At 46.4% G+C, this 22,012-nt stretch overlaps 2 protein-coding genes across 2 annotated transcripts in view; both read right to left on the bottom strand.

The window, feature by feature from the left end:
- Positions 1–14,067, bottom strand: part of LOC136405096 (BPI fold-containing family A member 3-like) — a 59,847-nt gene extending 45,780 nt beyond the window's left edge. Inside the window, exons 1-3 of the mRNA XM_066384078.1 lie at positions 13,956–14,067; positions 8,668–8,821; positions 6,270–6,377 (exon numbers count right to left, since the gene is read on the bottom strand). Of these exons, the coding sequence (XP_066240175.1) occupies positions 6,270–6,377; positions 8,668–8,821; positions 13,956–14,067 (374 nt within the window). The remainder of the gene's footprint in view (positions 1–6,269; positions 6,378–8,667; positions 8,822–13,955) is intronic.
- The window catches only part of LOC136405093 (BPI fold-containing family A member 1-like), a 228,069-nt gene that overhangs the window by 22,176 nt on the left and 183,881 nt on the right, over positions 1–22,012 (bottom strand). The gene's annotated exons all lie outside the window — the stretch shown is intronic.

Raw genomic sequence — 22,012 nt, 5'->3', positions numbered from 1 at the left:
CCTGTTGGGTTCTGCAGTGGGGCTGACTTCATATATAGCGAGTGAGCCCACAGCCGGGGAGACGTGGCGCTAAGTGATTGACAGCTGGGAAACTGATGAGAAGCCCTCCTTCTCACTGCGTCCATCCCACAAATTCCAAAGCAAACATTCCCTACAGGAGGCCCCAGGGATCAGGAATTAAGGACTCAATCAAGCCGGATGTGTCAATAATGTATTTCAAACTGTACATCACAAATGTCACCAGATGCAGAGGTGCAGAGGACGTGGAGATCACGGAGAACGTGGGGAGACAGTACTTGTCTCTCATTTGCTCCGTGTCCTGCTTTGAGATGGTCTCCTCATCTGTGCCATGAGTGAGGGAGGTCTGGGGACAGGAGTGACCGAGGAAGCCACTCTGTCTGCTGAGCGTGGAGGTCAGAAAGGGTGTGCCCCGGCCTCAGTTCAGGAAGCCTTGAGTTCTCGCGGGCTCTGCCCAGTCTCGCTGTTTGACACTGGACAGTTTTTATGTCCTTTTATAGTCTCAATTTTCCCCTCTGTAATAATAGTAGTGTTCGCTATTATCGACAGGTAGTTTTCATAAATACTTGTACAACCCTCCTAGCATCCCTAGGATATAAACACTATTATTAGTCCCATTTTACATATGAGAAAACTGTGACTCAAGTGTAAACAATTTTTGCCTGAGGTCATAGAGCTAGTCTACAGTAGAGTCAGGTTTTACATCTAGTTCTATCTTCTGCCCGGGCCTGTAACCTGGACACCGTATCACAGCTTCTCCTTTTAGAGCAGAACGGAGGCCTCCTCGGTGGGCCAGGGGAACCGTCTCTGCCGCACTGAGAAGTCGTTGCCGTGGCATCATTGTCAGGCGCAGTCAAAGGGGCTCTTCAGAGAAGCAGTGTGACCTGTCCGAGGTCACACAGCTAGTTAGCATCGATGAGGTCAGAACCAGGTCAGCAGAGCCCCCGAGTCCCCTGTCTTCCCCCTGCACCGCCCTGTCCTCGAATGTCTGGCGTGACCTAGGCACCCGGTGACTGTCTGATGAATCAGTGAATGGACGTCCCCTGAGAACTTTGCTGTTTTCTGCATTTTGGAATTACGGAGAGAAATCAGACCTAACTCTTGCCTCCTAGGGACTCACTGTCTGTTGAGGTTGACAGACTTGGTCGGCCAGGGTGTAGGTCTTCATTTAGCTATGAATTTTTTATTTTTCTGTCTTGATCACTGTTGTATCCCTGGGATCAAGCATGCTGGGCCTGGTATAGTAGGTTCTCAGTAAACATTTGTTGAATGAATGAGTGATGAGAACGAGCCTTAAACAGGAAGAGCAGGGCATCCCAGTAAAAGGATCTGCATGTGCAAAGGCATAGCAGTGTGAAAATATGTGATGTGTTGATGGAGGGGCGGGTCCATCAGAGAGACTACGGGGCAGAGGGCTGCAGCGTGGAGCAGGGTGGGGCAGCGGAGAGGACAAGTGGGGCCTAGAGTGACGTCCAGGAGTTGGCTCTTCATCCACAGGGCACTGGAGGACCCCTGGGAGGAGTGGGGCTGGGGCTGGAGGACACGGCCAGATACTGGACTAGAAAGTGACTTTTGCTCTCAGAGCATGGAATGAAGGAGGTGAGGTCCAGCCAGGGGCCGCCGGAGCACGCTCCTGTAATGGCCCAGGGAGCGACCCAGGAGCTGGGACAGCCCAGGGTGGAGTGAGGGGAGTGAGGGAGGGGGGCTGCCAGGACTTCCTGATGGGAGTGGGTGGAGGTCAGCTGCAGGGGTGGGGAGGGGAGGAACCTGGTTTCTTTCTGGGAAGAGGGCGGGGCACCACTGGGAGGCAGGAGAAGGATCAGGTCCTGGGAAAGGGTGAGATCAGTTTGGAGTTCACCCAGGAAGTGGTGGGGACATGTGGCCACAGGAAGGAGCCCAGACCTGGGGAGGAGCACCAAAGACACAGACCTGCTTTCTGTGTAGTAGAAGAGACATAATTAACTAAGTAATTTCAAAGATAGAGTGAGACTATAAGTATGCCTTGAACTTTTATACTACTTGGTTAATGATGATAGTAGCAGTTGGGAATTGGTGAGCCACAGACACTACTAGTTGACAGTCCAATATTCCTTCCATTCATACACCCACCCACCCACCTATCCATCCACTCATCAACCCATCCACCCATCCATCCATCTACCCATCCATCCATCCATCCATCCATCCATCCATCCATCCATCCACGCATCCATCCATCCACGCATCCATCCATCCATCCATCCACCCATCTATCCATCCATTCATCCTTTCATTCATCCATCCATCCATCCATCCATCCATCCATTCATCCATCCATCCATTCATCCATTCATCCATCCATCCATTATCCATGCATGCACCCATGCATTGATCGATCCATCCATCCACAAATCTATCCATTCATCATCCATCCACCCATCCATTCATCCATCCATGCATCCATGCATCTACCCATCCATCCATCAATCTCTCCATCCATCCATCCATCCATCCATCTATCCATGCATGCATGCATCTATCCACCCTTGCATCGATGAATCCATCATGCATTTATGCATCCGTCAGGGCATCCATCCATGTACCCATCCAGGCATCCATCCATCCATTCATTCATCCATCCACCCATCCAGTCATCCATTCATCCATCCATCCATCCATCCATCCATCCATCCATCCATCCTTCCATCCACCCATCCATCCATCCATCCCTCCATCCATCCACCCAGCCACCAACCCATCCACCCATCCATTCATGCATCCATGCATCCACTCATCTATGCATCTATTCATCCTTCCATCCACCCACGCTCCCATCTATCATCCCATCCATCTGCCCATCTTTCCTTCCATTCAACCATCCTGTCATTTCCATCCAAACTCTGTTTTCATTCAGGCACTATCTCCATTTCCTGGTCCAGGTGAGGCTGTTAATCATCTGAGCCACCATCGCATGGTGACTCTTTCAGGTTCAAAGTTGTCCTGTGACCCAGGTTGGTCTTATCAGACTAAACAGAAGATCTTGGGTTTCATGTTTGAGGAGGAGGTTTTTCTCTTTTTCTTCCAGTGGAAAGGAACAAGACAGCCTGCAGTTCCAAGGCCACCGGCCACCATTTCCTACCATACTGGAAACCAGCAGCCTGAGGATGAAATCATGATGCTAACAGCACTAAGGGAAATGGACCAAATCCGGTTCTGAATGGCAGCTTTGAGCTGCTGACTGAACCAGACCTGCAGCTGGCCTTGCCTGTGACTTTCAGTTCTGGGAAGTGACTGTTTTTCTGTTTGAGCCAGGTCGAGTTAGGTTTTCTGTTATTTGTAGCTAAGCACTGATACGTGAGAGGTGGTTGTAGCGATAAACATAGTCACAGTTAGAAGACTCTGTGCATGTACTTTTCTTCATTGAGTCTCAAAAGCAGCCCAGGTAATAGCGTTCTAGCTGCACCATTTGTACAGGTGAGGATCTCTGGGCTCATAACTATGCATGCATATATTTGACATAAACTGAATTAAATGGATACAGTAAAAGCAAAGCATAACGTGCCAAACTGTGATGAAGGAAAACAGTAAACAGTGATAATCTGTAATTATTAAGAAATAGAAATCCCCATTGAAGATCTCATTTTCCTAAAATTTTGATCCAGATGGTTTTGTGGAAAAGTTTACCAAACTTCGATAGAAAGGTTATTGTAAAAGAAAATATGGGAAAAAAGATGTCAATAATATTTTATGCCCTGGCCGGTTGGCTCAGCGGTAGAGCGTCGGCCTAGCGTGCGGAGGACCCGGGTTCGATTCCCGGCCAGGGCACACAGGAGAAGCGCCCATTTGCTTCTCCACCCCTCCGCCGCGCTTTCCTCTCTGTCTCTCTCTTCTCCTCCCGCAGCCAAGGCTCCATTGGAGCAAAGATGGCCCGGGCGCTGGGGATGGCTCTGTGGCCTCTGCCCCAGGCGCTAGAGTGGCTCTGGTCGCAACATAGCGACGCCCAGGATGGGCAGAGCATCGCCCCCTGGTGGGCAGAGCGTCGCCCCCTGGTGGGCGTGCCGGGTGGATCCCGGTCGGGCGCATGCGGGAGTCTGTCTGACTGTCTCTCCCTGTTTCCAGCTTCAGAAAAATGAAAAAAAAAAAAATAAATAATAATATTTTATGAGGCCGGTACAACTTTTCTAGCCTCAAAGACAGTACAAGGACTGAGTTATACATCAATTTTATGTATAAAAAGTTTGTTAAAATTCTAAATGTAATATCAGCCAAGAAATCTTATTTATTTTTTTTCTGACATTGGAAACGGGGAGGCAGTCAGACAGACTCCCATATGTGCCTGACCGGGATCCACCCGGCATGCCCACCAGGGGGCAATGCTCTGCTCATCTGGGCCATCTCTTTGTTGCAACCAGAGCCATTCTAGCGCCTGAGACAGAGGCCATGGAGCCATCCTCAGCGCCCGGGCCAACTTTGCTTTAATGGAGCCTTGGCTGTGGGAGGGGAAGAGAGAGACAGTGAGGAAGGAAAGGGGGGGGGGAGTGGAGAAGCAGATGGGCGCTTCTCCTGTATGCCCTGGCTGGGAATCGAACCCGGGACTCCTGCACTCCAGGCCAACGCTCTACCACTGAGCCAACCAGCCAGGGCCAGAAATCTTATATTTTACAATACATTCCTAAAAAATATTAAATTATAAAATATCACAAGTTAGTAGGATACATTATAAATACATTATAGTACATTATAAATAGATCATTCCAGAACATTATAAAACATTATATACATTATTACAATATTGTATTTATTCCAGAAACACTAAGATAACTTTACAGCAGAAAATCTATTAATACAATTTGACATATTAATGGACTAGAGAAAAAAGAGAATAATTTTTCAGTGCAGAAAAACACTTATTAAAGGCCAATACTAATTTATTATTAAAAGAAATTCAGAAAGGTAGAATATAAAGGGACTTTCTTAACATGATAAAAACTATATTCCAAAATCCTACAGAAAATATTATATTTACTCGGGAATTGTAAATCCATTTCCCTTTCTATGGGAGATCTCAGTTATACTGCAAGGTATTAAAAAAAGGCACAAGATGATACAGTTTAGAAGAGATAAAACAGTCACTATTTACAGATGATATGACCCTCAAGCTAGATAGAAAATACAATAGAATAAAGACAAACTATTAGAACTAATAGAGGTGTAATTATAAAGAATAAGATAGCAAATTAATTTTCAACAATCAACAGCAGTCCTTCCTCAGTACCAGTAATACCAACTAAAGAATATAACAAAAAATCAGGCAATACACGCTGGGACAAATGTAGCTTTACAGTTGTTTGGATGAAAAATAACACAATAATTAATTAATAATAATACTGGAATAAACTCTGCTTCACTCTGTATATCCTGTAGAAACAAAAACTATAAATTTTTTAGGAATCAAATGAACAAAGCTCAAGATGTTTAGAGCGCTTTAAAATTTCACCAAGTGATATAAAATCAATCTGAATAAATTGGAAGATATGCTAAGTTTGTGATTGAGTGACCGACCATTGTGAACATGCCAAATCTCTCTAATTTAAAAAACACATGCAATGTGACCCCGAACAAATTTCCAGATGATTTTTTTTAGGAATTCAACACACTCTAAAATTCATTTGAAAGAATAAATATCTATTACATAAAACTACATTCTACAAAGATGTAGTATTTAAAATATTATGTTACTGCTGCAGAAATGGTTACACAGGCACAGAAGACAGAACTCAAAAGGGAATCGGAGTGTTTGGAAACTTGACCCTTTAGTAATGGGGTGAGAAAACAAACTCATTATTTGAAGAGAAGTGAGGCTGGTCTCTAACTCACATACATAAATGTACATAAATAAGTCTCCAGATGGATTAAAACCCTACATGTGAAAGGTTAAACTTTAAAGCTATTAGAAAAACAAAGCCTTGGGTAAGGACAACGGCTTATGACTCATCCAACACAAAGCACAAGATGAAATTGAGTACCTATGAAAACAGTCCTGTTCAATGAAGGACCTCCCAACAGCACTGATAGGTGACTGCTTGGGAGACATGTTAACCCGTAGTTAGACCTGGCAAGAAACTAATGTCAAGAATCAAGTCACATCTCCTCAACTCAAAGAGGATAAATAAAAAAACAAACAAACAAACAAAAAACACCCAGGGATGCAAATAATAAAATGAGCAGGAGGGACCCCAGTGCCTCATATATCCCTCGTCTGTATGACTTCTAGTCTCAAGTCAATGTCAAATTCAAGTGAGATGTTTGCTGAGACCCGGCCCCTTTGGAAAGACATCTGGATCCCGCCATAGTCCCGCTGAAGGTTGGTGATGTTGGCGCTACACAGAGAAAGAGCAGAGGTCCCGCAGGGGGGAGGGACCCCAGATAACGAGGCCTTTGGCTGACAGACAAGGCCGGCCCCTGTCACAAGGGCCTGGCAGTGCGTTTGAAGTCAGAGCCTTTTATAGACGCTCTGTGGGCAAGGGCCACCACTGGGAGCCCTGGCTGCAAGTCCTCACAGCTGTCCCGAGTGTCCTGACACTCCACACGGTTGTATCGATATCTGTGACCCACAGCCAGCCGCAGACCCAGACCACAGGCCTATTCTCACGCCGTGCCCGCCCCGCTCGATAGGTGACCCCACCACCTACCAGGCTGCCCCACCACCTACCAGGCCGCCCAGACCCAAACCTCAGGCGCAGTTGATGATTTCCACACATCATCTCCACATTCAAACCATCAGCAAGTCATGTTGTCTCTGCTTGTAAAACACACCCTCTAGCTTTTTGCAGCAAAAAAAACAAAACAATAAAACAAACAAAAAAAAACACATCCTCCTCTGTCATTTTTACTGGGTCCTGGTGACCATCACTGCCCGTCTGGAGACACTCTAGTTTCTCCGGGCTTCCGGTGTGACCTTGGCCTCTCTAAGGACTTCCACCTGGGGCAGCCCAAGGGGCCTAACTCCACTCTCGCTCAACATTCTCCACGTGTTTTCAATGTCCTTGGTTAGAACCCGAACTCCGCACCACAGCCCCCGAGACCTGCAGGGCCCGGCCTCACCTGCCGTCTTGCTCACCTGGCCACGCAGGACCTGTGCTTTTCCTCAAACACACCGATTTCTCTTACCTCTGGGCCTTTCCAGCCACCGTCCCAACCCCGCATGCCTCTTACGTCACATGCTTCTTTATTCCGGTTTCTACCTAATGGCCACTTCTTTAGACAGGTCATCTTGATTGACCCCCTCACTCACCATTTACCTTGATAAAACGGCCTTCATCTCCCTCCACTTGCAATTGGTTATTTACTTTCGTGACTTATCTCATGAAAAAAGGATTAAGATCCCAAAGGGCAGTGACGGTGTGTCTTGTTCATAGCTGTGTACTCAGTACCCAGCCCAGTTCGTTACACAGTAAGTGCTCAATAAATATTTGTGACAGTTGTTTAAGGAATGAATGAAGGGAGGTGATCGTGGCTGCACCCATCCAGGAACACCCTGCTGGTGAGGGGTGGCCCCACTAAAATGGAGAGAGAGGGGATTGGAGGCAGAGAGAAGGGAGCCCCAGGCACAGCAGGCTGGAATAATGGTGTGCTGGGGCCGAGGAGCTTTGAGCCTGGGAATCTGGGGAGGCCTGCACCCCTCAGGAGGGAGGCGTGGAAATGGAGGTGAGCAGGACAGGCCCAGTTCTGTGAGGGTGATTGTACCTACTGATGGCCATGCACCCACCATGTGTGGCAGAGAAACCCCCAAACTGCCAGCCAAAGGGACAATCATAGTCATTTCACTGAGGCGGACTCAGGGCTGAAGGTTAGACAGCTCAGATGTTTTGGCCAGAGTCACACAGCCATCAAGCAATAGAATGGAATTCACATACCTGACTCCAGTCCTGAGTTCCTTTGACTCCCAGATGTTTATCCAGCTATGCTGTGGGTGCTCATGTTATAGATGAAACCAGAGCAATCTAGCAATTACCCCAAGATGGGTGGGACAGCCAAGATTTTTTTTTTTAAAGAGAGGCAGGGAGAGAAAGAGACAAAATCCCACATGTGCCCCAACCAGGATCCACCCAGCATGCCCGCTACAGGGTGATGTTCTGCCCATCTGAGGCAGTTGCTTTGTTGCTCGGCAACCAAGCTATTTTAGCGCCTGAAGGAAGGCCATGGTGCCACCTTCACTGCACGGGGCCAACTCGTTCGAATAAGCCATGGCTGGAGGAGAGGTGAGGAGAAAGAGAGAGAGAAAAAGGGAGAGAAGGGAAAGGAAGAAGGGTAAGGGGAAGAAGCAGGTGGTCACTTTTCCTGTGTACACTCACCGGAAATTGAACCCGGGACATCCACAGTGTCGATAGGCCAACGCTCTACCGCTGAATCAACCAGCCAGAGCCAGAGCCAGAGCCAAGATTTCAGTGAGAAACTTTACTCCCAACCCTTCATTCCTACTTACTCTGCTATGCTGCCTCTCCAAATACCCCTTGTATGTGACCCCTACTCGTCCTCGTATTGGGCCTGACATCTCCTCCTTCCAATCTTCCTTCCTTCTCTCTTCCCAGGCCATGCGCTTCCATTCCCCAGCTCTTTCTTCTGACCTTCGCTCTGTAAAGAGTCCCAGGGCAGGGTTCAAGGTCTCACCTGCCTTCTTGCTGCTCCTGGAGGCTCGTGCCACCACCGGTTAGCCAGCCCACCATGCCTGGGACGACCTGCCCGGAGGCTTTCAAACTGTCCAGGACGCAGATGTTCTGAATTCGGCCCTCTGCGTTGTGCTTCATGAGGCCCAGGCTAATAACTGGAAACAGAGGCGGGATCAGCGACATTGTACAAGGTCACAGACAAGGCAGGGGACTTGGAATCGGGAGGTCAGAGTTGCAGGCTGGGGCACCCACTCATTGCTGTGAGATTGAGTGTGTGGCACCCCGGGGCACCCTACCTGAGATCCACATTCTTCATCTGTGAGGTTCGACTGTGCAGGGGCGATGTGACATTCCTCAGAGGGTCTGGCCGGGAACAGCTGCCTAAAGGGGATATACTGGTTGAAGTTTCACCCGTGCCAGAGCCTATCATAGATGCAGGTCACAGTGGATGCTGCTTAAAGATTAAAATGGGTGGGCAAATCAGGAGAGAAGAAATGTCAACCCTCTCACACCATACCCGACATAAACTGCAGGACAGAGAGCTGCTCCCAGCAGAAAACAACACATTTCAAAAGAGAAGAAAAGTTGAGAGCTGTGGACATGTCTAAGTTCTGCCTCCCTTGGCTCCAGACTCTCCTGCTCAGAGTCTGGGTCCGGCTCTAACAAACATCAGCGCTCCCCACGGGACGCAGCTATTTCACCGACTTGACCCTTTCTATGATCAGGACCTGCTCTCTGGGCCACCGCAGAGCAGCGGGAGCCATTGTTGCACCACACCCTCCTTCCCCTGGGGCCGGGTCCCAGCCCCCTGTTCAACACTCCCTGTCTGCTGCCTCTAAAGAAAAGGTGTGTCTGGAGCCACAGATCTGGGTTCAACTCTTAGCTCTGTTAGCTCCCTAATTCTGGATTTCCTCATCTGTGTGATAGGGACAGTAATCATACCCATCTCACAGGATTCTTGTGAGGAACATTGAGGATAGTCATCCAAAGAATATTTACTGAGCGTCTACTCAGTGTCAGGCCCTGTGCTGAGCACCAAAGACACAGACCAGCTTTCTGTGTGGTAGGAGAGACATAATTAACTAAGTAGTTTCAAAGATAGAGTGAGACTATAAGTATGCCTTGAACTCTTATAACGCTTGTTTAATGAAGATGGTAGCACTTGGGAATTGGTGAGCAACAGATACTACTAGTTGACAGTCCAATATTCCATCCATTCATATATCGATCCATCCATCCATCCATTCATCCATCCATCCATTCATCCAACCGTCCATTCACTCATCCATCCATCCATCCGTCCGTCCGTCCATCCATCCACCCGTCCACTCATGCTCCCATCTATCAACCCATCCATCTGCCCATCTTTCCTTCCATTCAACCATACTGTCATTTCCATCCAAACTCTGTTTTCATTCAGGCACTATCTCCATTTCCTGGTCCAGGTGAGGCTGTTAATCATCTGAGCCATCATCGCATGGTGACTCCTTCAGGTTCAAAGTTGTCCTGTGACCCAGGTTGGTCTTATCAGACTAAACAGAAGATCTTGGGTTTCATGTTTGAGGAGGAGGTTTTTCTCTTTTTCTTCCAGTGGAAAGGAACAAGACAGCCTGCAGTTCCAAGGCCACCGGCCACCATTTCCTACCATAATGGAAACCAGCAGCCTGAGGATGAAATCATGATGCTAACAGCACTAAGGGGAATGGACCAAATCCGGTTCTGAATGGCAGCTTTGAGCTGCTGACTGAACCAGACCTGCAGCTGGCCTTGCCTGTGACTTTCAGTTCTGGGAAGTGACTGTTTTTCTGTTTGAGCCAGGTCGAGTTAGGTTTTCTGTTATTTGTAGCTAAGCACTGATACGTGAGAGGTGGTTGTAGCGATAAACATATTCACAGTTAGAAGACGCTGTGCATGTACTTTTCTTCATTGAGTCTCAAAAGCAGCCCCAGGTAATAGCGTTCTAGCTGCACCCATTGTACAGATGAGGATCTCTGGGCTCATAACTATTCATGCATATATTTGGTATAAACCGAATTAAATGAATACAGTTAGAGCAAACCATGACATGCCAAACGGTGATGAAGGAAAACAGTAAACAGTGATAATCTGTAACTATTAAGAAATAGAAATCGCTATTAAAGATCTCATTTTCTGAAAATTTTTGATCCAGATCATTTTGTAGAAAAGTTTTACCAAACTTTTATAGAAAGGTCATTGTGAAAGAAAATAAGGGAAAAAAGATGCCAATTTCATTTTCTGAGGCTAGTACAACTTTTCTAGCCTCAAGGACAGTGAATTATACATTAATTTTATGTATAAAAAGTTTGCTAAAATTCTAAAATTATCTGCCAAGAGATCTAATACCTTACAGTACATTATTTAAATATATATTACATTATAAAATATCATAAATTAGTTGGATACATTATGAATATATTATAGTATATTATAAATAGATCATTCTAATACATTATACAACATACATGATTAAAATATTATATTTATAGCAGAAATGCTAGGATAACTTTAACCTCAGAAAATCTATTAATACAATTTGATCTATTACTGGACTAGAGAAAAAAAGATATTAATTTTTAGATGCAGAAAAACACTTTTTAAAGGCCAATATTGATTTATTATTAAGAGAAATTTAGAAAGCTAAATATACAGAGACTTCCTTAATGTGATAAAAACTATATTCTAAATACTAGAGAAAATATTATATTGCAAGGTATAAAAAAAAACACAAGATGTTTTCGGTTTAGAAGAGATAAAACAGTCACTATTTATAGATGATATGACCCTCAAGCTAGATAGAAAATCCAATAGAATCAAGGCAAACTATTGGAACTAATAGAGGTCTAATCATAAAATAGAAGATAGCAAATTAATTTTCAACAGTCAACAGAAGTCCTTCCTCAGTACCAGTAATACTAACTAAAGAATATAACAAAAAATCAGGCAATACACGCTGGGACAAATGTAGTTTCACAGAAGTTCTGATGAAAAATAACAAAAATTAATAAATAATAATACCAGGCCTGACCTGTGGTGGCGCAGTGGATAAAGCGTTGACCTGGAAATGCTGAGGTCGCCAGTTCGAAACCCTGGGCTTGCCTGGTCAAGGCACATATGGGAGTTGATGCTCCAGCTCCTCCCCCCGTCTCTCTCTCCTCTCTCTCTCCTCTCTAAAAATAAAATAATAATAATAATAATAATAATACCGGAATGAACTCTGCTCCACCCTGTGTTTCCTGTAGTGACAAAAACTATAAATTTTCTGGGAATCAAATTAACAAAACTCAAGATGTTTAGAAGACTTTAAAATTTCACCAAGTGATATAAAATCAATCTGAATAAATTGAAAGATATGCTAAGTTTGTGATTGACTGACCTACCATTGTGAACATGCCAAACCTCTCTAATTTAAAAAACACATGCAATGTGACCCCAAACAAATTTCCAGATGATTTTTATAGGAATTCAACACACTCTAAAATTCATTTGAAAGAATAAAGGTCTATTACATAAAACCACATTCAACAAAGATGTAGTATTTAAAATATTATGTTACTGCTGCAGAAATGGTTACACATTTCTGCAGAAGACAGAACTCAAAAGGGAATCGGAGTGTTTGGAAACTTGACCCTTTAGTAATGGGGTGAGAAAACAAACTCATTATTTGAAGAGAAGTGAGGCTGGTCTCTAACTCACATACATAAATGTACATAAAGAAGTCTCCAGATGGATTAAAACCCTACACGTGAAAGGTTAAACTGAAAAGCTATTGGAAAAACAAAGCCTGGGGTAAGGACAAGGGATTCTGACTCATCTGCCACAAACCACAAGATGAAATTGAGTATCTATGAAAACAGTCCTGTTCAATGAAGGACCTCCCAACAACACTGATAGGTGACCGTGGGAGACATGTTAACCCGTAGTTAGACCTGGCAAGGGACTAATGTCAAGAATCAAGTAACATCTCCTCAAGTCACAGAGGATAAATTAAAAAACAAACAAAACCCAGGAATACAAATAATAAAATGAGCAGAAGGTCAAAAAAGTTAAAAAACAGTTAACAAAATCATGACGAGAGGCTCAAATTTCACACTAATTAGAGAAAGTCAAACTAAAACAAATAGATATCACAAACTCCACATTAGACTGGCAAATATTAGAGAGACAGAGCTATGTCCTGATTTAGGTTTGCCTCCACCCCTCCCCTCCCCACCCCAGCAATTAATATATTGAACCCTTAACCTCCAGTGTGATGGTATTTGGAGATAGGACCTTGAAGGAGGTAATTAAGGCTAAATTCACTCATAAGGGTGGGGTCCTAATCCCATAGGCTAATAAGAGAAAGTGACACCAGAGTACATTCTCTGTGTGCACACAGGGGAGCGGCCATGTGAGGACACAGCAAGAAGCCAGGAAAAGAGGTTACACCAGAAACCAGCCCTGTGGGCACACTTGATCTTAGAATTCCAACCTCCGGAACCATGAGGAAATGTCTGTGGATTAAGCCCCTTGGTCTGTGGCATCTTGCTATGCAGCCCATGTAGACTGGTAGGGATGGATACCCTCCCGTGTGGGGAATCATGGGGAGCTGGGCATGCGTGTTATTACTGCAGTGAGTGCAGACTGGCACAGACATTCTAGAGTGCCATCTGGCCATCTCGTTAAATGGCGTTTGCCATCCGCCTTCCGGGTGTATCCCTAGGACAGTCTCCCACGGGTCCTAACAGGGACACCTGCAAGGGTGTCCATCTCAGAGGAGTTTATAGTGGCGGGGAGTGTCCATCCCTAGGGAAATGGCCAAGTGGCGGTGAAGTGGATGAGTCTCACAGACCTCTCTGCGCCAGTCTGAAGCCACAGACATCAACAGCGTTCACTGAAACGAGTCAGTAGCCACGAGATCTATGTGACAACACCATTTACATAAATCAAAACTCTGCGTGTTTTACAGGATCTGGACATATTTAAACACACATACTCTGCAGTGCCTGCCGATGAAGAGGGAATGAGAGTGAGATTAAGAGGTAAAAAGGAAAATAACATAAAATCAAATAAGAGAGGGGCCTCGCCACTATTCATGAGAATGCCAATGTGTTATGAATTGATGCATGCTCCAGTCTACCTCGTTGTTATTCTTTGAGGTCCAAGAAAAAAGAATGAAAGGGTGTACGTGAGTAACCCGAGGTCATCCAGCAAAGTCAGGGACGAGGCCCAGGCGCTGCCTTCCCCAACCACCCTGCGACGGCGGGCAGAGCAGAGTGCAGCTTAGCTTACGTCTCGCCAGGGTGCATTTGCTGTTCACGTGGGCCTCGGCCAGGCCCGGCCAGGGCTGGTTGTGCAGGAACAGCAAACTGAGGAAGACCTGGAGCCTCCACAGTGGGTGCATCTTGGGTTCTGGGCCCTGCAGGTGTCAAGAAGGGTCAGATGGCTGCAGGGGTGGCTGCTGGGATGACGACCTCGAGGTTTTCTGTGGGACGATTGCACCAGAATCCGCCCTCAGAGAGCTCCGGCAGCTGCTCGCATGGTGTTGGGGCAGGTTGAACCCTGCAGGGCGGCCAGGGCTCTAGCAGGAGGCCTTGTTGCTTGGAGACAGCCAGGAGAGCCCACTATTGGGTCATCCAGCAGGAGTCCTGTCCCAAACCCTGCCCAGGCTGGATGTTGATGACTCTTCAGTGAATATGTAAATGAATGAATAAATGGGCAAGAATAGCAAATCCCAGGCTTTCCAATTAGACTAGGACTTTCATAAAGGGCAAGATCATTCTCAATGCTTTCCCTGATGCTTGTTTGCATCATGGGCTAGGGATCATTTTTTGAGTGACTAAACGACACTGCATGAATGAGTGAAGATGGCTGATCTCTCAGTCCCTTACCTGATGATCAGTTTCTTGAGGGGAAGTGCGAGTCTAGTTAATCCTGGCATGTCCAGTGCCTCCCATGTTTACCATGATAGTTACTAATGAATTCTCGTTAAATAAAACAAACGAATGAAAGAATGAATGAATGAATGATGAGTTGTGAGCACAACATACAGGGAAATGGGACAGAAAGTCTTGAAGCCAAAGCATTAGGTTTCCCTTGTAGCTCTGGGGTTGGGAGGCAGAGTTTATTTCAAATCGCCCTGTCCTCACCATCTCAGGAAGTGGCACCACAATCCACCCAGTTGCTCCAGCTTCAGCCTTTGGGGTCACCTTCCACCTGTTTCCTCACCTCTCATGCCCCATCTATTAGGAAATTCTGCCAACACTGTCAGAATGTGACCACATCCAACAACTCTACCTCAGCTACCATTTTGGCCAAAACTATTACAGGGGCGTCCTAGGTGGTCTCCCAGCTTCCTGAACTATTACGGGGGCGTCCTATGTGGTCTCCCAGCTTCCTGAACTATTACGGGGGTGTCCTATGTGGTCTCCCAGCTTCCTGAATTATTACAGGGTTGTCCTATGTGGTTCCCAGCTTTCTGAACTATTACGGGGGTGTTATATGGGGTCTCCCAGCTTCCTGAATTATTATTACAGGGGGTCCTAGGTGGTCTCTCCACTTCTTTTCTTGCACCCCTACAATCTCTGTCACACAGCAGCCTGAACTATGGTTTTAAGGCATAAATCAGACGATGTCGCTTCTTCTGCTCAAAACCCTCCAAAGTTTCCATTGCAAACAGAGTAAAAGCTAATATTCTTTCAATGGCTCTGGGTCCTGCAGGGTGCCCTGCTGTTCTCTCTGACCTCACCTGCTGCCACTCTGTCCCTCATCCACTCCCCTGCAGACACATGTGGCTGGGAGACTGGACCCCACAGTTTATAGCTGCTTGGAGCTCTGAGACAAAGGGACTCTTCACTCCCCCAGGCAGCGGAGGGTGTGCGGGGTCCTTGGCAGATTTCACAGCAACCAGGGGTGGGTGAGACCTTTGCACTTGGCTTCTAGTTTCATAAGAGATCATAACACGTGATGGCTTTTTCAATTTGAGGTCTTCTCTCAGGGTTCACACTCTCCTTCGGGATGATTGTAGAATATCATTTTCGATTGCTCATGTTCATGGTTGCGTGTGACTGGAGCCAATCACAGCTATCCTCCAGGACAACAACAAATTTTTATTGGATAATGCATAACATACATGGTTCATTGTATGGCTCTCACGAATTTACATTTTAAAATATGTAGCATTCATGGCTCTCTCAGCCAAAAAGTTTCCTGACCCCTGCCTTAGTTATTCATTGATTGCTTTCTCATATGTGCCTTGTAAGTAATAGCCATGTGAGTAATCTCTTGTTCAAGCCAGTTACCTTGTGTTCAAGCCAGTGATTATGGGGTTATATCTATGATCCCATGCTTAAGCCAGCAACCCCATGCTCAAGCTGGTGAGCACAAGCTCTAGCCGGTGACTTGAGGGCTTTAACCTGTGTCCCATTCCGATACTCTATCCACTGCGCCACCACCTGGTCAGGCTGAAATCTATTATCTAATCATCCACACAGCCAGAAATAGTGTGTGAGTCCGCGAAAGAGCTAACCACCCTGATGCTGCAGGACAATTAGAGACCCAATGATCTTAATTGACTTCACTTATGCTCAGGGCGATTTCTTACTTAGTCATCCCCTAAATAATTCTCTTATTTTCATTGGTCTCCAAGTGTAAATAGATTAAAAACCACTGCCTTAGAGTGTCAGAATGAGTGGTGTGGAATTCCAAGGGCATTGTGTGTATGTAAATGAAGCAATGTGTGAGTTTCCTTTACAAGGTCAAATACATCCAGGTCGCCTACTCATACAAATTACTCATGACGTCAGGACCTGCTGAGGTCTAATCTCCTGTGTACATTCCCAACAAGCAGGAGAGCTGTGGTGCATGCCCAGTGCTATGACCTGGTGGAGCAGGTTACCCGTGACCTTGCTCCTTTGCTTTAGAAAAACTCCAGGCCAGAGTGTTCAGGCACTTCTGAGGCTAAGTTAACCCAGGCACCCTCCCCCCTCTTTTAGTGTAGTTCATCCTTACCATTTGTGGCTTTTGTGCCACTGGCCACAGGGCTCTATGGAAGCAGGACAGTCTACTGTGAAGAGATGCAAATATTTTATTGTGGGAAGATGAAGTCAGCAGATGGGTTTACAGAAAAACACCCTCATACCCAGAAAAGCAGGGGATCTTTGGGACGGATCCAGGAGGCAGCAATTAACATGAAAATCTATGTAGCTGGTGGCTTGGAGTGTGGAGGGCATTTCAGAGAGGAGGCCGGCAAGCAGGACCTGTGTAAAATAATCAAGATACTCATCAACATTATACACCCTTTTAAAGGAGGTTATAATATAGGCAGAGCACAGCGCCTTTCCTCTGCCCAGTTCTGAATCGCACCGGTACCGCTGTCCACCGTTCGTGGTGCTGAACCGTATTTCTCCCTGGACACCCATCCACTCCCTCTTCCTGGAGAACAATTCCTCACTGTTCCTTAGTTTCCTTCTCCTCCGACAAGATGAACCTTGCTTCTTACCTTGGCCTACGTCGTGGCACAAGGCTGCAAAATGTTGACAAATGCCCTGGTTCATCAAAAGACATTTTAATATTACATATTATTTTAATATGGGCAATCCATTCACAGTTATAAAACACTTTCTAGGCAGGATAAATATGTCTGTGGGACTTCCCTGATAGATGGCAGCCTACATGTATTGGGGGCATAATATAAAATGTTGAGTGATTAAGAGTTCTTTGTGGGGAAATGCATTTAAGACAGAGGACACAGCCTGTGCAAATATACAGAACGAGGAACCAGCCATAGTTAGCTTTGCTAGAGTTGCTGTGTCCACTGTGGCCGCCACCAACCACATGTGAATATTGAGCACTTAAAATGCACCTAGTCCACATGGAAATGTGCTGTAAGTACAAAATACACTCCAGATATCAAAGACTTGGTGAAAAATATAAGATGTAAATTAATAACTTTTATGTTGATGATACATTGACATGCTAATTTTTGGCTATATTGAGTAAGCAAAATATATCACTAAAATGAATAAATCTGCATTTTTTCAGTTAAAATTTCATTACTAAAAATCCCCAAATTACATGTGTCTCATTATATTTTTTATTGCATAGCATTAATTTAGAGTAATACATAACTAAACTAATTAACCCAATGACATAGGTTCAACTATGGTGTCAGCCACTGAGTGTTTCATGTTCCCTGTCATGGACTGTACCTTCCTGGTGGCTCAGTCCATCATATCCAACATTGTCCTCAGAAGTCACATGTACCGCCCACAGTAAGCTTATCCTTACTGCTAAGAGAAGCATGTCTCCATCCCCCATGGTGCCCGTGACCAATCACACAGAGCTTCACCCCGTTGTCTAGAGCACCAGGTCCTTTCCTACTTCTGTATGTTCGCACATGCTGTGTCCTCTGCCTTTAATGCATTTCCCCACAAAGAACTCTTAATTGTTCTTCAACATCCATTTTAAATCCTTCCTTCACTTGGAAGCCCTCCAGGACGTCTTCTGGCAGAGCTTCTGAGTCTTGCCTCTCTACGTCCATAGAACCTCAAACAGGACATTCTGCTGCACATAAAATAGCCCATTTATTTGCCTATCCCTTACTAGACTGGGTGCTCTTGGGGGCAGGGGCTGGGTGTGGTTCATCTTTGTAATCCTGGCACCTGGGATATATCAGAAAATAGAATCAAGTCCTTGCCTTTGTGAAGTCTGCATTCTAGTTGGGGAAGGAGAAGAAATAACTAATAACATAGTAGGAGGTCAGATGCTAATGGATGTGTCCTGAAGGAGAACGAAGCAGGGACCAGAGTGGCAGGTGTGCCCTTTTTCTGGAAAGATCTGAGGTGGGGTGACTCGAGTAGACTGTATTCAGTGCAGAATACAGTTTCAAATCAATACGTGCCAAGTGAATAATCGCATCTCCTTTTACAGAGACCCCCCTTTCCTTTCTTCACCAGATATCCTCCTTATGAAACTACTTTTTATAACAGAGCCCTTCCACCCTCCAGCCACAATGCTCTTATTTCTTTGCACCCACAAGGAAAGCTCACTCCTGCCTCAGGGCTTTTGCACATGCTCGTTCTCCTGTCTGTAATGTTCTTTTCCTGGGTCTTGGTATAATTTCTTCTACCTTATTATTCAGGACTCCACTACACATGCTCCTTTGCCTTTCTCCTCCGCCACCCCAGTCATGCTGTGTCTCACGTCCTTCTATGTTGTTACCTTCATCATTCCATCACCTTATGGAATGGAGTGGACCCTGCATTTAACTCCTAGTTCATTGTGAGTATGCACAATGAGGATACGAGTTCCAGGGGAGAAGAGTCGTTGTGTTGCTTATGGTTATATCCCTAGAGTCTAACACATTGTAGACACTTCCCTGAAATTTTATGAATGAAAGGAGGAATGAAACGTTTACAATGACTCTAATGCCCAAGATCACTGAAGGCATGAAAATATGTCTCTGGTCTCTCACCTGATTGGTACCAACGCGGCTCCTGTGCTGTGAGGATATCTAGGTGGAGACATTGTACGTGCCCGGCAAAAGATCTAGAACACAAGACAGACACCTTAGACTTGGGGGCGAAGGAGGATGAGAGAGGCAAAGGAGTTTCCCCTGCTGGATCTGGGGACAGAGTGAGGTCAGAAAACTGGTCAGAGGCTTGGAGACCGGAGGTAGAAGGCTCTATTCTGTCACCAGCTGACTCCGATTATTTCACTGACAGTTCTGAGCCTCAGCTTCCTCACCCATAAACCGGGAACGACTTCTACCTCCTGAAGCTAATCCCCTAAGAGCTTGCGCCCTAAAACAAGACAGTGGAGGATGTTGGTCTTAAAGCAGCCAGATTCTCTGTTTACCAGGAGCCCTCTCTAAAGTCACAGCTGTTATGCGCAGAGCAAGGGTGTTGGCCCTGCCACCCAGTCCCATGTGCTCGGACTGACGCTGTGCACTGAGCTTTGAGAGCTTCAACACGCATCCAGATGACCTGCCTCAAGCTTCCCACCCTATAAGCAGGGAGCTCCCTGTCAATGGAGGTATGCCAGCCACGGCCAGCAAATTGCCTGCTGGAAAAGTCATCTAAAGGAACGTTAGAAACTCTAGCATCCAGCCCGTGGTTGGACTAGTGAAAATTCAATGAATGTAATAAGAGTCTTTTTAACCCGGCAATGTTATTGGTTCTCAGATTCCTGCTGGGGGCTGAGCTGTGGAGATTCCCCCTTGCACGACTCGCTGGGGGTCTGGCAGACGTAGAAACTTTGGGTACTGGGCGGTAGGGACGGCTGAAGGAGACAGTGCTTTCCTGGGCTGACACCAGACCAATATTCTCCTCCTAACGCAGCATCGTACATTTTAAGAGGAGAGTCAAGGGCATCTTGGACAGCTTTTCTTCCACACACACACACCCCAGGGAAGCCTCTGTTTATATTTCAGCTTCGTAGGCTTTGAGGACCAGAAGAGAATGGAAACCCGCACATACTTAGCTCGTGGTAGGGCTGCTGAGGGTTTAAGCCTGAGCAGGTGCACAGCACCCCACACCCCAGAAATGGGAGCTGAGTTTGTTAGGATTGCGGCTGTTACAGACCCTACTTCCTCTGCAGGGCAGGAAGAAGTTTTGGAAGCAGGAGCAGTGTCAGGATGAGGGAAGGGATGATGATGGATGGAAGGGTAAAGGGGTGGGAGGAGTGTGAACTTTCTCCTACCCCTTCCCTCTGGCCTCACTTACTCAATATTTCATTAGTCAGGCGGGGTCTCATGTGCTGGAGCCACGTGTTAAAAAAGGAACACATCTGCAAGACAAGGAAATACATGAGTCAGGGGGAGGACTCCGCTCAATAAGCCTGCACAGGGTCATCCAGGCAAGTCCTTCTTCTAATCCAGTCCATCCTAGGGAACAAGCAGGAAAGAGGGGGTTGGCGAGAAGACTGCCCTGGGGTCCCATGTCAGCTGGGCCATTGGGCATTTTCCTCACTTGAGGAAGCCTCTTACCCTACCCCCAGAACTTCTTCTTAAATCTGGGGAAACACTGGGAAATGGGGACAGTATTACTACCTAGAGTATGAGACTGTTTGGAGAAGGAGACAAGCAAATTAACATAAGATGCTTAGCACCATGCCTGTGTGCTTTAGTAAATGTTAGCTCTTCATTTTATAATTGCTTATACTTATTTATAGCCAGGGAAACCGAGTCTTGGATGGCCTCCTTAGCTGACATCCAGTCTCACAGAGGCTGATTCCTTCTTGGAAGATCTCCTTTCAGTTTAAGAAAATCCAACACAACAAGATCCGACTCCAGACTCAGAGACTGAAGTGCATGGTCTGGGTTGGCATACTTACTCTTTCGGCCAAGATCTTGTTGAAGATGTATCCCATGTGGCGCTCCACCTCTTTAGCAACAGGTCTTGGTGCCGAGGGGTCTCTAGATGCAGAATGGATGAGGTTGTAGAATAGATTAATTTCACCCGCGCTCTTCTTCCTTGACATTGCCCCTTGTCTCAGTTGACCCCAAACAGCTTAGATTTTAGCCTTTAACCCTTGTTTGCACAGAGCTCTAACCCAGCCTCAGCCCTTTGCTCTTATCTACCTCTTCCCTCTTTTTTTTTTCTGAAGCTGGAAACGAGGAGAGACAGTCAGACAGACTCCCACACGCGCCCGACCGGGATCCACCCGGCACGCCCACCAGGGGCGACGCTCTGCCCACCAGGGGGCGATACTCTGCCCCTCCGGGGCGTCGCTCTGCCGTGACCAGAGCCACTCTAGCGCCTGGGGCAGAGGTCAAGGAGCCATCCCCAGCACCCAGGCCATCTTTGCTCCAATGGAGCCTCACTGCAGGAGGGGAAGAGAGAGACAGAGAGGAAGGAGGGGTGGGGATGGAGAAGCAAATGGGCGCTTCTCCTATGTGCCCTGGCCGGGAATCAAACCCGGGCCCCCCACACGCCAGGCCGACGCTCTACTGCTGAGCCAACTGGCCAGGGCTATCTACCTCTTAATAGCTCCTAAAATTGACCTTATAATTCAAATCACCCGTGCCCTCATCACTGGCCCCCCCTCCCCTCTCTGTGCTCTTTTGCTTGTCGTCTGCAATGATTTCTTCAGCTTTGCCACCCTTCCAGGACCAGCCCACTGGTTTTATCCAGGCTGCACTAGTCAGCTCTGACTTCCGTCTTTCCTGCACACATTATCATTTCTCTGATGAGCTAATGCTCTGCTAGAACTTATCTTCCCAGCCCCCATGCCTTCATGGAAAGAGAGTATCATGTCCTTCTTCAGTTGGGGGACATAAGAAAGAAGCAGGAAGTAGCCATGTAAAGTGGTCTTTGGGGTCCTGAAGTCTTCCCCAGTCCTTGATAGAT

Source organism: Saccopteryx leptura, chromosome 5 (genome assembly GCF_036850995.1).
Source record: "Saccopteryx leptura isolate mSacLep1 chromosome 5, mSacLep1_pri_phased_curated, whole genome shotgun sequence".
NCBI lineage: Eukaryota > Metazoa > Chordata > Mammalia > Chiroptera > Emballonuridae > Saccopteryx > Saccopteryx leptura.
The sequence above is the reverse complement of the archived record's forward strand: the minus strand, read 5'-3'. Positions and strand labels throughout refer to the sequence as shown.